General features: G+C 37.3%; 1 protein-coding gene across 1 annotated transcript in view; it reads left to right on the top strand.

The window, feature by feature from the left end:
* The window catches only part of LOC103465621 (transmembrane and TPR repeat-containing protein 3-like), a 27,653-nt gene that overhangs the window by 6,631 nt on the left and 5,214 nt on the right, over window positions 1-15,808 (top strand). The window contains exons 3-8 of the mRNA XM_008410621.2: window positions 6,080-6,332; window positions 9,880-10,028; window positions 11,207-11,327; window positions 11,497-11,608; window positions 13,912-14,015; window positions 14,511-14,680. Of these exons, the coding sequence (XP_008408843.2) occupies window positions 6,080-6,332; window positions 9,880-10,028; window positions 11,207-11,327; window positions 11,497-11,608; window positions 13,912-14,015; window positions 14,511-14,680 (909 nt within the window). The remainder of the gene's footprint in view (window positions 1-6,079; window positions 6,333-9,879; window positions 10,029-11,206; window positions 11,328-11,496; window positions 11,609-13,911; window positions 14,016-14,510; window positions 14,681-15,808) is intronic.

Genomic DNA, 15,808 nt, shown 5'->3' with positions numbered 1-15,808 from the left:
CGGTCAGGTTTTGCGCTGATTCTGGCCACAGTTTTTTCCAGCAGGCATTCAAAGTTCCAGTTTTCAGCTCTTGAATGGCCAAGCTATGTATTATGTATATTTAAATACCGTAATGTTATTGGCACACAGGTAGAGAAAAAGCGGAGACGCAGAACACAATGCACTGTGAAAAAAAAACATCCCAAAAGAATCCGCGAAGCASCGAGACCGCGAAAGGTGAACCGCGTTATAGTGAGGGATCACTGTACTATTGCTGAAGGGTATTTACTAAACCAGCTTTGATGTTTGATGCAAACATCAAAGATACCACATTGCTTCTTTCCACAGCTCTAGGCTAAAAGGAGAAATTTTATCTCTAAAGTATMAMATTTTAATCCAAAGTTTATAGTTCTCTCTGAAGGCTAATGAAAGAACTTTGCAATCAAGGTTTGATTAATTTTTATTTGAATCTAGGATGGGAAAGGTCTGGAAAAAAGGGAGGAAGGASGAATGATATGTTTCGGACAACTTTGATAAGCARCTCTGATGCCGACCATTGGTCAAAGTAAACTCTGGTCTGTATACAAACCTAGGTTTCCRTTCAGCTGAAGTGAACTCTGGTACGGTTCGAATGCATATGTGGATGCCAAGTGGACCAGAGACAGTTCTATAAGCATGACTGTATCAATTAGCACTTCAGAGAGAAATAGCTTGTAATCTTTTCCCAAAGACAAGAGAAATCCTACAAAAATCCTATAAAACACAGGGGATGTAATTCAGCCAGTGTCAGAACAGGGACACATCTAAAATAACCCCAACAGAATCTTAAGGACTGTAATTGTCCTGCCTTTAACAAGGAAGAGAAACCAACTCATGAATTTTAACTGTTTCACTTTCAAAATGTCAAACATCTAATTATTCTGTTGAATAAATACAAGTTTACATTGCATTTTTAGCACTCTAATCGATAGCTAGAGAAACATCARTTAGTGCGTACTGAATATCATCTTAATTTCGTTGAGGTTAAGCAAGTGTTGAACCAAGATACTTGGACATTGGTCAATGAAAGAGTTACTGATAATTTATCACTCCAATGTTGGTTGAAGAACTAAAAATCTCAGATAGGTTCCTGAGGTAACTTAATGAAAATGCTGTTGATATCACAATAAAACATAAGATATGACCAAACAATTTTTTTTGTTACTTTTTTTTAACGGTGAAAAGGAAAAAAGCCACAAAATGGTTTAGTCCATCAAATGGTTAGTCCTTCACCTGATCTCAGTTGGATGCACTGAAATGCATCCAACTGAAATGCACTGAAACACCAAATCATGCGTCAGTTCACAGTGGCTTCAGTAAAGGTCCAGTATAGTTTCATCAACTGACATTTCCATGACTGTTTTTATCAAGTATCTGAATTAAACCCACCGTTTATAGAAGTAATTCAGAGCGATATCTTCTAAGTAAATGTATATGGACTCTATGACCCCCTCAAAACATTCAGTGTAAATGTTAATAGTTATGCAGWCTGAAGTATTTGTTGTTTGTTATCTATTTTTAAATGGTCTGCACAAGATTCCACCTAATGACATTTGAGCGTCAAGATAAAATTCCAGATAATTAGCTGAGATAGACTAATCCTCTGGCTGTAATCCTAAAGATGACTCCAGATTGTCTGCTAGAATATCTGCCACAGAGCCATAATAGTTTGTCCAGCATATGTAGCTTATTGTCTGCTGGGTGCCGATCAGGGTTTACGCCAGGGGTTCTATAAAACAAGTTCAGACTACGACCCATGTCAGAGCAGTTCAGATGCAAATGCAGGCTTGGCACAGCAAGAAAAGACTGATCAGGAGTTATGATTGTGGAGATATCCCAAAGACAAAACACATCCTAAATGCTATATTTACTCTGCTTTAAGTGAAGTTTTCAAATATTTCCGTAATAGCTGTCTTATCTAGATAGCAAAGAAATAATTTTATTAAGGGGCTTTAATTTTTTATTTTTACATTACCTACAAGAAACTAATCCTTTTTTTGTTTTGCAAAATCCGGAAGGTCTTTGAAAGCATTCCTTGGTCTAAGCTTCTTTTATGCCTATTTTCACTCTTCTATTCTTAAATGGGACTATCGCAACATATTGTGTTGTATGTCTGAAATAAAATGTCAGATGTAAAAACTAAAGCTGCAAAACAAAATCTGTAAGGCCTACTACATAATACAAAAGGATATGAGAATATCGTTTTGGATCCTTAATGCCATAAATGGTCATAGAATATTTCTACTGGTAGAGGAGTCAGCATCACACCATGTGTGAGAGCAGTTGCTGTAAAACAAGGTGTTACTATTTCTTTAGTATAAAACGGCATATTSAAATGGCTCAATTACCTTTTAATCTTGTGGTAATTACCGTAGCTATTTATTTATCTGGTATATTGRACCAGGGAAACACCCAAAACTTGCAGGACCATGGCCCTTAAAGGCTTGAGTTGAACACCACTGGTACTAAAGTGAGCGCCTCTTGATGACTGATTGAAGGTCACAAGGAGCCTCACAAATAGCCCCATGTTTTTTAGCAAAGCTTTATGTTGACAACACTGGTTTATTACTTGGAGTTTGGGAAAGTTAAATAGTTTAATATATGGAAAGAATTTATCTGAAAATGGTCATGTACTCAGTAGAAATGAATTGCACTTCAGTTCGTTTGCATAGAAGGTCCGGTTCATTTGGGGAGGTGTGAATGTGCAATTTAACTCTGATGCAGACCAAAAAAGTGAACTCTGGTCCTCCTACAAACCCAGGTTTTGGTTTGGTTGAAGTGAACTCTGACACAGTTCAAATGCATATGTAAATTCCAAGCAGACCGGAGACTGCTCCAAAAGCAGGAAGCGGATTATAGTGCAGGGCATTTTGGGTAGATACAACCAAAACATACAAGCAAGTCTAACACTAGCAGGAGAAATGGCTTGTGTTTTTTTACCAATATCAAAAGAGGATTGAATCCTCCCGAGTGCTAAAATGTGACGCCACTCCATTTTTGTTGACATTTCATGAAGAAGGAAGTTGTGCTCAATGTCTTTGTATTATTTACTCCACTAGTTCTTGTTGCAGCGCCACCACAAGCGAGGAGGGGAACAAGTATTTCAAAGACTTTGACTCATTGGACACATTGCAATGTGAAAGTGAACCGTAGAAGAAAACGTAACAAATATTGCAACTTTGATTCCCATTGATCTGAGTCTCCCGGACTATGAGGCGTGGAAAAAAAAATCATAAAAGACTTCCACAACTTTAACTGACCTTGTAAAGAACTATCAATCTTGACTACCTAGAATGGAGTCTGGCTGCTTGAGGACAAATCGTAAAAAAAGGAGGAGTAAACAAAGTTTGTGAAAGTAATATCAGTGCAGAATTTCAGTTTTAGCCATAAACTGAATAATTGATGCTAATKGTTTTATATTGATGGCTTTTTAATTTCTTTGTCTCTTCTTTAAACCAACACAACACATTTTATTTCAGCTTAGAGAACAAACATGATCCAGTCTCTCCAGTTTGGAAGTTTTTATTTCCATAAAAGACTGCCAGTAAGATTTTATCTCTGTGAGAGCTTTCTTAGGATTAAAGTTGTTTTGGGGAACTTTTGGGACTTATTGGTAAGACAGTAAAGATAAAAGATAGCTGGAGTCAGATTTAAAGGAAAAACTGTAAACGGTAAGATGCATCGGTCTCTTTCAAACTATTCTCACTAGCAAGTATTTTTTCTTGCTATGCTCAAATACAATTGAAAGAAGGGGAAAAAATTCTAATCTTTGAAACATTTATTCATGTTTTTATTTAAAGAGATGCATGGTTTCAGTATCCCTAAGTTTATTTTAAAGTTTAAGGAGAGCTAAAAAAAAAAGACCTTCAAGTAAAAAACAACAACATAAAAGACAGTCAACTGAAAGATGCTTACTATCCGACTGGAAAGCTGATTGCATTTTACTTTAGGTTCAAGCAAATTCACTCTAGCTGCCAATCACTGATCCCAAAAAGAAATGGAGTTTCCAGAAAATCCTAAATTTTAAYACTCTTCCTTGCATGTTTTTCTTCCATTAGTATCAAAGGGTGTGAGCCTAAAATCAAACACTGATTTTACAAATTTGAACCGTATCAGAGCCATGCAGGGCAAGAAGCTCTGCTGCCCAAAAATGACACCAGAGCAACAGTTTGATTTCAACAGTAAATTGACTGACGAGGGGCAGAACAAACACAGCACCCCATTACGCCGCTGCAGCTCTCAATTTGCTCTTCCATGCTGTTATGTTTTAAAAAGCGATGAAAAGATCTACAGCATAGAATATTAAAGGAGCTGTGTTGGGAAGTCAGAGTAAAGCTCAGTGAAGGCCAAGGCCTGAAACTGTTGAACAGATTTACAGAGTCGGAGGTGCAGCTCGGTGAAGAAAACAGCCACACACAACTGTTATCAATTCAGCATCATAGCCCTGGCAATACTAAAGCTATTGCTCATCTACTGTACAGATATTTAGCTATGTTACACCTATCATCAGAAGTTCTTTAGTTTGAGGCGCTGGATTGTTGTACTTCATCGGAAGCCCAAACTGGAGTCATAACCAAAATAAATTGGATTTAATATAAAACGTACAGGACAATTAAATTAGAATATATGTTGGATATTCTAATTTAATCAAGAAATTACTGAAGAAGAAAAAAGTATTTTGTAAAAACGCTACTCAAGTACCGAGTAACTAATCATAGCATTTCATTTTTTTAAGATGTCAGCCATAAAAAATTACATAAGATTGATTATGAGCAAATTCAGTTTAGGGTAAAATGAAGGAATATATGAACACATAAATAACATAATGACAAAATAAATTAAGTCAGAAGTAACACTTTTCCAAATATATATTTTTTCAATATAAAATTTATTAAACTAATACTTACAGAAAGTTATGTCTTCAGTAGATGTTAGAACACAGTGACACTATATGGTGTTTCCTGGATCTTCTTGGATTCTAAAGATAGAAAACAAAGCTTGTCTACAAACAAGAGATCTCACTCCAACAAACTGTAGGTCACTGTCTGGTGCATTTTTAGTTAAAACATGTTTGTCCCTCATTCAGTGAAGTTACAATCAGTATCCAGAAAGTTTACTTAAGTAAAAATAACTGTACTTTATTATATGATTTCTCAAGTAAAAGTTTAAAAAATACAGAGCGGTACAGATGATCCAAAAAGGTTTTTTTTCCCAAAATAGTTATTCAGGTAACTGTAATTGAGTAAATGTAGCTAGTTACATAAATTAGTTCTGGATTACTGTTATCAGTAACAGTAACTCAGTTACTGTTACTAATATGATGCATCGTATCAGTATTCCTGCATCGTATTAGGAAAACATGGAATTTGTGATAACATTGGATTAATGTATCCAATATTGGATTAACAATTTGACTTGTGATAAATAAGTAATTAAACAGTTTTACTATCCTTCTGCTGTGGGTTTATTACAAACTCAGACCAGAGACCATGAAAAGTCTATCCAGCCTCTAGGGAAAAAATTGTTCCATTTCAACACCAAAGTTTTATTGTTGTTAAATTAGTTGAAGTTTCTTAATGACTTATCCTCCTTACCATCTCTTGACCTTCAAAAACCCTTTTATGATGCATTAGAGAAAACGTCTCAAACATATGTTTAAATAATGCATTCTGTGCAGAATGTGTTTTGTTTACACTGACATTGCGATAATGATAGATATGGAATATATTAAGTCAAATTTACTTGTATAAGATATTTCAGCAACACTGCAGTTCAAGCTGCTTTGCATCATTAAGTCATTATACAGTAACCAATTATGAAATGTCACATTTTTGTCAAATGCCATCATCAAGCAAATACACATCAAATATATTCATCAATGTCCCAGTTACTTCTAATCCACTCTAAAAAGGTGGATTTTTAGGTGTGATTTTAAGGAACTCTGTTTCAGGTGTTTTGCCATTTTCTGGATGTTTATTATGCAGCTCTTATGCATGATCTCCATTTTCCCCATTTGCAGTAATAGCTAAGTGAATGTCTTCTGTGCCCTTTTCCTTTGCAGATTTGATAACCCGGCAGCTGTCAGTCCCACTCCCAGCAGGCAGCTGACCTTTAACTACCTGCTCCCTGTGAACGCGTGGCTGCTGCTGAATCCCTCAGAGCTGTGCTGCGACTGGACCATGGGCACCATTCCTCTGGTGGAGTCCCTTCTGGACCTCCGGAACCTGACCACTGTGGTCTTCTACACGTTCCTGTGCCTGCTCGCCCACTACAGCGTGTTCTCCAAACATAGCTCAGCCAAGACGGTTATCATGGTGAGAGGAAGTTGTGGTCGCTTCATCTACATTCTTATGCAAACACTTTGAACACGAATTGATTCATATTAGCACAGATGCACCTAGAAATGCTTTTACATGGCCTTTTTTTGTTGTTGTTGTTGTTTTTCTTGTGACTTTCAGGTTGAGTATAGGTTGTGTTCAGAGTAATTTCAATCTGTTAAAAAAAGTTAAATTAAATTTCATACAAGCATAGCTCATTTGGGGGTACAGCAGATTCTATTCCAAAGTAAAACAGGAAGAAAACTGAATTATCAGAAAAATTAATATTAGGATTTAACAAATACTCTTCAAGTATTTCTCATATTCTTAATGAMTTGACCACCTCCACCTTACCACATCTTTACTTTCTAAAATGTTTTAGCCGCATTACATAAAAAATGTCTCCCAAAATATTCCCGGAATAAAAATCCTACATAGACAATAAGCCAACATTTATTACAAGCATGCATAGTGGGCAGAGTGATGTTCTGATAACAGTGAGTTTGCCATAATTTGCACCACGCTAGCTGGAATCTTAAGGAACACGACATATGAACCACCCAGTATCTAGCCAATCCACCTGTCAAATTCACCCGAGTCAAAACGTTGGTGCGGCATGTTGTTAAAATGAGACAACTGCTCATTTTAACATACAGACAACACATTTGTTCTTTTCACATGGCTATGATTGTCCAACAATTTAGAGCATCAAAGAGTTTCATATCTTGTTTACCACTGAAACACTTCTCTCYGTCCTTTACTGTCGTAACTGTATTAACTTTAAGCTCTTTGAACTGAGCTGTATAATGCTTGGAATTAAATAGTTAAAGGACAGAACTCCTGTTGTGCTTTTACACGGCATGCTGTTTTAGGACAAAAACTATCAAAAACATCAGTGAAAGTGGTTCCTCGTGTCCACAGGCACGTCCACAGCTTAAAAGATGCAGAAGAGAATTGTGTGTGTTTTTTTTTTCTTGGATCAACATACTAAATAAGGCTTAAAACTCCCTTAATTCGCCAAATACTAATTTTATTACCCTACTGTGCACTGTTGTCTGACTTATTCTCTATAGAACTTCTGGTTTTAATTCATTTTGGCTGCTGCTTTCTGCTCTAAAGCGTTGCATCAGAAACTGAGATGAAAACAAATGGGGGGTGGGAGGAAAAAAACCGAAGAAAAATAACAATTTGCCAGCAATAAAAGATAGTCTCTTGCTTGAATTTAAAAGGAAAACATGGGTGGTGGTTGCTCACTGTGGGATACGGAAAAAAAATTAGCATTAGTTGTGCAACAGTCTTATGGCTCTCATAGTTGAAGGTCAGTGAACTTCCTTAGTCTTTCATTTTTAGAAAAAGCAACACAAATCAACACTAAATAAACTCAATTATGACTTGTGCAGTGTTTACTCTGGTTTGCAAGGAGCATTTTGTGTTACGTTGCGTAACAATGTCATACCACATCAACCTATTTAGCATCTTTGCAAGGTTGCCAGCTGTCTCACATGGAGCATGAGACACCACTCAAAAGCTGCTGTTCTCTGGGAACAACCTGCTTTGCAATATTGTTTCTCACAGTGACTGATGAGCTTTTGCCTGAAGTCTAAATTTCAGAAATTCCTCTGCTTTTTATTACTGTAGTTGGAAAATGCTATTTTATTTAGGAAAGGTTTGTATCAATTTGTCTAATAAATTGAAATCTAAAAGTCCATGTTGATAATCAGTTAGGATAAGCATACATCTAGGAAAACATTAAGTGGAACACCATCCATTCATTATCTTTTGTTTTTGTTGGGTCATGGAGGCAGCAGCTTAAGCTGAGAGGCTCAGACATCCTCTCTTCAGCCACTTGTTCCAGCTCATCTGGGGGAATCCAAAGGCGTTCCCAGGCCAGCCGAGAAACTTGGTCCCTGTCCCTTCAGCATGTCCTGGGTCTTCTTCTGCGTCTCTTCCCGCTGGGATGTGCCTCACCAGGGAGGCATCCTAATCAGATGCCAGAGCCACCTAAACTGGCTCCTTTTGATGTGGAGGACCAGCATCTCTATTCTGAGTCCCTCCAAGATGGTCACTTTCTCAGTCCACCTCTAAGGGAGAGTCCTGACACCCTATGGAGGAAATGCATTTCGGCTGCTTGTTTCTGCACTCTCGTTATTTCGGTTACTGCCCAAACCTTGTGATCATAAACGAGCTTTGAAACGTAGATTGACTGATTAACTAAGAGCTTCACCTTTCGCCTCTGCTTTTACCAYGGCAGACTGTTACAGATACCACATCACTGTAGATGCTCCATCATTCATAAACAAGATCGCAAGATACTAAAACTCCTCCACCTGAGACAAGACCTGGAAAGAGTACCTTTTTTCGGGTACAAACTATTTGGACTTGCTCCTTTTCATCTCAACCGCTTCGCTGTCAACTGCTCCTGTAGAAGCCTGAGATCGTAATCCGATGAAGCCAACAGAACCACATAATCTAAAAAGAGCAGAGACTTGATCTTGGACACCAGAGAGTAGAATGGAAAGTTTTGAGAAGCAATTGCCCAAACCGTGTGGCAGCACATACTATGCAGAGCCCTAAAGTGGACTTAAGTGGACTAAAACACTCTTTGGTGTTGGTCCGATCCAGCAAACATTCCACCAACACCTTCTGATTTGTTTTTATGATAACATGGAAAATAACATCAGAATTAAAATTCCCTCCTTTTCCAAACTTGTGAACCCATAATAGTGGTTCCCTTCTGCCGTGTTTTTCTTTTTTTTTGTAGTTGTTTTTTGCCAGAATTGAAAGACTCTAATGCATACACAGACTTTATCATTTTTTATGGAAGTTGCAAAGAAACTGCAGTCCTGTTGTAGTTATCAACTATTTGTTTGCATAATTCTGGCTGAATATTTGACCACTATTCTTAAAATAAATGGTAGAGTTCATTTCAGCTACTGCTAAGGGCCTGACTTTGAAGCATCCTCCTTACATTCTCAATAGATGTAAAGTCAGGGCCATTCCAGAAGCCYAACGTTTTGCTTTTTCCAAAGCCATCGTTTATGCATCTTTTGGATAATTGACCTTTTGACACAGCCAATTTTGTCCAATTGCCAACRATCTGACCGAAACTGTTACCCTCCAATGAAAAGGAATTGCTTAAAATGATTAGAAGCAACCCAAGAACCACCAATCATCAAGCCTGTCATAAGCTGGGAAAAAGCTGGAACATCACTGTCACTGCACAGCAAAGAGAGCTTAACATCATTATGTGAGGGTGCTGACCAATAGGGAAGTCACTATTCCAAAATTGATTCATTAAATCTTTAGTGAAGTTTCATTTAGATGCATGAGTTAAAGTTCTTCTGGAGAAAGGTTTAGTCATCTGGTGAGATATAGATTTATCCGTTTGGAAAAGTAACCATCTCTTCATCTTAAACTCTTGAGACAACAGTGTCAGCTCTGGAAGCAGTTCTTTATCAGAACTACTATTAATAAAGGTTGAACCTTTGTTTTATACTTTTTAGACAAAATGACTGATCTGTTGTGTGTGATTTTCTTTTCACAGGCCTTGTCTTTGATCGTCCTGCCCTTCATTCCAGCATCCAACCTCTTCTTCCCTGTGGGGTTTGTTGTTGCAGAGAGGGTACTTTATGTTCCCAGTATGGGATTCTGTGTTCTTGTAGCACATGGATTCAAGATTGTCTCACATAAAGAGTAAGTATCTCTCCAAACTAACAGATATTTAAGCAATGACTAAAATGAAAGAGAAGTAGTGCATTTGCTTGACACTTGTACAGTGGCGGAGCTGCTGGAAAGATCATGTCTGATGAGTTGTTGGCCCCAGTTTTAGGTTTAGTGTTTAGTAGCTGCGTTTCCATTAACCACAGAATTGCACAAATTGAAATTATGAAAACAAATTTAGAAAAAAAGGCCTCGATTTTGAAATAACTTTTTTGATTAATAGTCTTTGTTCTATATTGAGGTGATTTTTTTTTTTTTTCATTTGTATCGAAATAGATATATTTCACAAAACTGCAATAGAAACCCTTTTGTCCACATCACACGAGTCACTTGATAAAACAGCCATTTGTTACTACTGGTGGAAAAGACTAAGAAGATGATGAGAAATGGTAGGAGGACGATGGTTTGTTTTTATTTATTTTTTCAGACTACATGCAGCTGGCTCCACCAGAGCTCTCACAGCATCACATAGTTCATAGATAATTTAATTTGTCATTCAAATGTGTTGAATCCATAGCTCTTGTGTAAAATCTCTGACTACAGTTTCCCCAAAATGCCGCATGTGCAGCCACTCCAAGTAGGCGGGGCTTGTCACTCCTGAATAAAACGCAGACATTTCCTCTGATGGCTGATAAATGATGAGCTCTAGCGCCACGGCTGAATTACGGATATATCTCACGTAAATGCTTACATCCATCACTGCCATGATTTTAAATGATGTATGTTGAACAAACTTATTCACGTGTGATTTTATTTTTCTTTCTTATTTATTAGAAACACTGCAGTTGGGAAATTGAGTTTTTCAACATTAGCAGAATGCAAACCAAGATTTCCGCGTATATGTAATGGAAACGCAGCTAACGTAAAGTGCTTTGGTGCATTCCAGGTCTTACATCACTTTTGACCAGAATGCCTTCTTCTCCATGTTGCAGTGTCAAACGTCTTCCCTAAGAAACACTTGGAACATTATAATTTTGCAGTGCCTGTACAAGACTTGTAAACAGAAACTAATATAGTAAAAACATAGCGGTATGGATTGTATTAAAATGCAGAATTTCTAAGCACTTGAGCTTTAAAACATCAGCATCTTTTTTCAGCATCATGGCCAAAACGAAAGTGCTTTAAAGTCTGACTAAAACTGTCACTCACAGACAATTAAGGAAGATTTCCTGGCTGATGATTGGTGTGCTGCTCACCACACATGCAGTGAAAACTTTCAACAGGAACTGGGACTGGGAGTCAGAATATACCCTGTTCACATCTGCCCTGAAGGTAAAAGCTTAGACTCTGGATTATTTTGGCAGTTTTCCAGTGTTCAAACAAATCTTTAATTATCCTGTGATGAAAGACTTTGTTAGAGAATTTAATAGATAACACAGCTYTGATCAGTCAGCTTATCTCTGAAAGCTTTTTTGTTTATTAAACTTGTGTGCCATTTCAGGTTAACAAGAACAACGCCAAGCTGTGGAATAATGTCGGCCATGCTTTAGAGAACCAAAACAATTATGCAATGGCTCTGCGGTATTTTCTCCAAGCCACTCGTGTCCAACCAGGTGAGAGACTTCAATCAGATGTCTTTAAATAATTTGGCATTTTTCAGTAAACTGATGGTATCTTACATGTGGTAGACTCAGACCACAGATGTTTTGCTTTGTTCTGTGAGTGTTTCAGAGAAACAAGATATCCATTGTTTTTTTGTTATTATTTTTTTTGTCTGTATCGTAGAGTCAACAGAAACTGAAGTGGCTATAGGGAACTCCTTCAAGCTGAGATTCAGATGCCTTCTGCTTTGGGATGTTTAGATKAACTAATTTGCATCAATACAGGCATGGACATGTGAAAGAGAYGTGGATTTTATTTTGTGGAGTAAAGTCCAGACACGTTGGTATTCAAGTCTTCGCGTTGGTAAAATTTGACTAAACAACAAATGTAGCAAATAATACATCTGATTATTTTAGCAGCCGCCAAAATAATTTTCAGATTTTAGCAAATTGTTACACATTTTTATTTAAACTGCTGTGATTTGATGCTAGGTTGACACAAGATTCTGTGAGAATCTGATACTAGTTCCATTGGTTTCACAATGCCAGCTGCACTTACGAAAGCTCATTTCTGAGCAGAATGCTTGGCTCAATTTGACTTTTTTTTCATCAGAGTGTTAAAGACGTGCTACTCACAAGAGCTTAGGGGTACACAAGACACGTTATCAAGACATTGACCTTTTTGTTGTGTCATACACACTGCTGTTGTTGACTTACATTACATTGTAGTTATGTTTCTTTACATCCAGAAATTATCGCACATATCACCGAAATGGTACTTAATTGACAGTATTTTGTAAAAGTAACTTTTTTGAACTTCACATGGTGATATGATGTTGTTCCTTCAGTCAAAAATACATGTTGCTGTGGTGTACGTGTAATATCATAAATTGCCGCTTCAATTGCCGTTTTATATCATCAACTGCAACTTCCTGTTGCCCTCAAAAAATAGGAAGGATAAAATCGCAAGAAAACACAAGCGGGTTATTATTTCAAACCCAAGAGACATGAAAAGAATCAAGGCCGGTTTAAATTTAAACTGTGGATAATGGTGCCTAAGTAAACATGTAAGAGTGTTTTGTTCTAGTGAATGAGGCCATTTTGATGAAGGGGTTGAAAGAGACAACTGTTGGTGCATTAAATCCATTTCTAGTGGCTCTTGATGTCGTCTCTCCTCATGGTGAAGAGCCATCCAGCGATCCATTATGTGTCTTATCTTGAGCAGACAAAGCTACACTTGAGCATTCTACAGCAAAGTGCAGAATTTTGCCCTTTTTGCTCTTTGCTGTAAAAAGTGCAGGTGAAATACTTTTGGCCCTTTCATTTGGGCTGGAGGATTCTTCCCATTCCTCCGCTTTCAGGAAGCCTGTCATCAGCTGGGAGATCATCCAGTTTTGTCGGTTTCCCACCAACAAGTGTTTCCCCAAGATTAACAATGTAAACACTTTAACCCAGTAAGGATTTCCTGCTACAGTCATCAGGAACAGGTTCTTCTCACCGTTCAAAATTTGGCCCGCTCATTATAGTTCTCAGCAGGATTTATTTTGCTTCCTGAATCACACAAAGACGTGTGTGTGTTCTCCTCTGAAAAGCACCACACCTTCATCAGTGATTAGGCATCAGATTAGTTTACATAAAAAAATCAAAGCAGCTAAATTTCTGCATTTCAGTTGTTAATTTGTTGTTGTTGCAAAGCAGGACCAAAGATGGAAGTTCAAACCATCTTTTCCATCAGTCGTAATGGTTAAGGATCATATACCATTCTCTGTGTTTGGCTTTCAGCCAGGTGGAGATTTTAAAGAGGAGCAGCAAAACAAATGAGGTGGATTAGCAGAGCTGCTGACTGACAGTGTCATCAAGACGTGCTACTGTGAAATTTTGTCTTTGAATTAGCCGTTTATGAAAATTTACTTTTTGGAAAATGTAATTTTTAAAAAAAAAWWTTTTTACCAACTTTGGGCCCACCCAGGTCCTACCATCTCGTTACACAGGCATGTTTTACTGCTTGTATGTTTTTACACTTTGAATTCAGGTCAACTCCCTGAGGGAATGACTGAAATCAAAGGAAGTTGTTGAAAATATTTTCTGTTTGTAACTTCATCTTAAGAAAAGAAAGGGAGAATTAACAAAACATCAAAAATCAGACTTGGTATGAAAAAAACAAAATCATTTATTTTTGTCATTTAAGTCACATTTCCCAGCCCTGCTTTGAAAATACTTGGATCGTATGAGTTTTGGCAACATTTATTTTCCCTTTTGGGACAATTTTGAATCGATGTGATTTTGTCAAAAACGTACTTTTGCACTTGCCACAGATGACATCGGTGCTCACATGAACGTTGGAAGAACGTACAAGAACCTGAACAAATCCAGAGAGGCGGAGGAAGCGTATCTGGTTGCCAAATCCCTCATGCCACAGGTAAGTCCTCATCGCACGTAGAATTAATTTCCTTATTGCGATATTGCCGGGTGCATTTCTCCAGAATGTGATTGTTTACCACCTGAAGCTTTTATCTTGTGTTTGTGTGTGTCATGATTTTTGTCTGGGAGTGATCTTATTCACCATGCAAAGGAATACCAAACATAGCTTGCCTCTATTCACTCAAGAAAAATGAACTCCACCTATTTGGCATGAAGACAGGGGATGCATAACTGTCTTTTTAGATTCCTAGGAACTCTCTTTACATTTCCTAACTGTAGTGCACACCACACCTACATAATTACTCCATTTTCTAATGCAACTGTTAAAGTTGAAATTTAGCTGTCTCTAGATGCCACAGCTGACATCAAAGTGACTTTTTATACCTGAATACAAAATTAGCCCTCTGTTCCTGCAAAACAATAAATCTTCCTTGTGTTGAATGCWTCACGTCCGTATTTAGTGAAACAATATTTTCTCTTCTACTGTAATCAGGTTATTCCGGGTAAGAAGTACGCGACACGTGTGGCCCCCAATCACCTTAACGTCTACATAAACCTGGCGAATCTGATCCGGGCCAACGACTCTCGGCTGGAGGAGGCCGATCAGCTGTACAGGCAGGCGATCAGCATGAGGCCCGACTTCAAGCAAGCCTACATCAGCAGGCAAGATTTTCCTCGACTCGCTTCCAAGACGCCGCAAGTGGTTTGTGGAAGTATTAGTGCCCCTGAGAACCGCAAACATCAGTGTTTCATTTAGATTTTTCTGTCCCAAAGTTCTTAGCTCAAACTCACATTGAGTGCAGGAAAATTTAAAAATCTTGCTGCAGATTCTTAATTAATTGGAGGCGAGTTTTTTTACTGCAACTCCTGCTGGATTCACAGCCCTTTTTTTAGCTGTGTGTGTATCATCGTCCCTATTCAGTATAAAGTTCTGAGTCGATTGTGTCGGAACCTAACTCAACTTTAAACTAYGTCAAAATGTTATGACTGGCCTCTCTGTTCCTCAGGCACCATGATACTTGTTTGTTTACTGAAAACCTCAGGTTGTCATGGAATGGCTGGATTTATGCTCTTTTGACTAAAGCATAAATAATMATTTTTGTATTTACTGTACACCATAATTTTGGTTCTTGTGGGGTTATAAAAGTAAGGTGGGACATCACACTTTTCTGATTTTGTGAAACTATTTTAAATAATTAGTATTTTTTTTATATCTTATTTTGTGTTAGTCTTTCATATAAAATCCAAATAAAATAAGTTGGGAGTTTTTGGTTCCAACGTGGCAAATTACAAACATTTAGGAGGAACGAGATTATTTCTTGTCTTTAGGTCAACTTTCCAGCATGCAGTTTAGGTCTGAAATGTGATTGATTGTTATTTAATCCTTTTTTTATACAGAAGTTTCTCTTGAGACTCATTGTCTCATTTACAAGACAGACCTATTACATACATCACAAAAAACATAAAAACTAATAAAACCTTCTAAATAATCAACTAATTTAGTAATCAATTAATCATTAACCAGAGTATAGASACTCAAAAAAGGGCCAGTCATTGAAAGAGCAACATATTCAGAGCAAAATAAATACATATTACATTTAAGATTTAAAAAATCCTTCATTGTCGATGTATATGTAAAAAAAAAAAAGAAGAAAAAAAGTCTTTCATAAGTTTTCATTATCCAGTTATTACTAGTTTAATCCAAAAATTAATCACCAGGTCAGCCTTACACTGTATTGCTGTCAAGTCAAGCAGAAAGAGTTTTATACATGTTGGAAGTATTTTTAAGCT

The sequence above is a fragment of the Poecilia reticulata genome, linkage group LG6 (genome assembly GCF_000633615.1).
Source record: "Poecilia reticulata strain Guanapo linkage group LG6, Guppy_female_1.0+MT, whole genome shotgun sequence".
NCBI lineage: Eukaryota > Metazoa > Chordata > Actinopteri > Cyprinodontiformes > Poeciliidae > Poecilia > Poecilia reticulata.
Note: the sequence above shows the minus strand (reverse complement) of the source record. Positions and strands in the feature narration are given on the sequence as shown.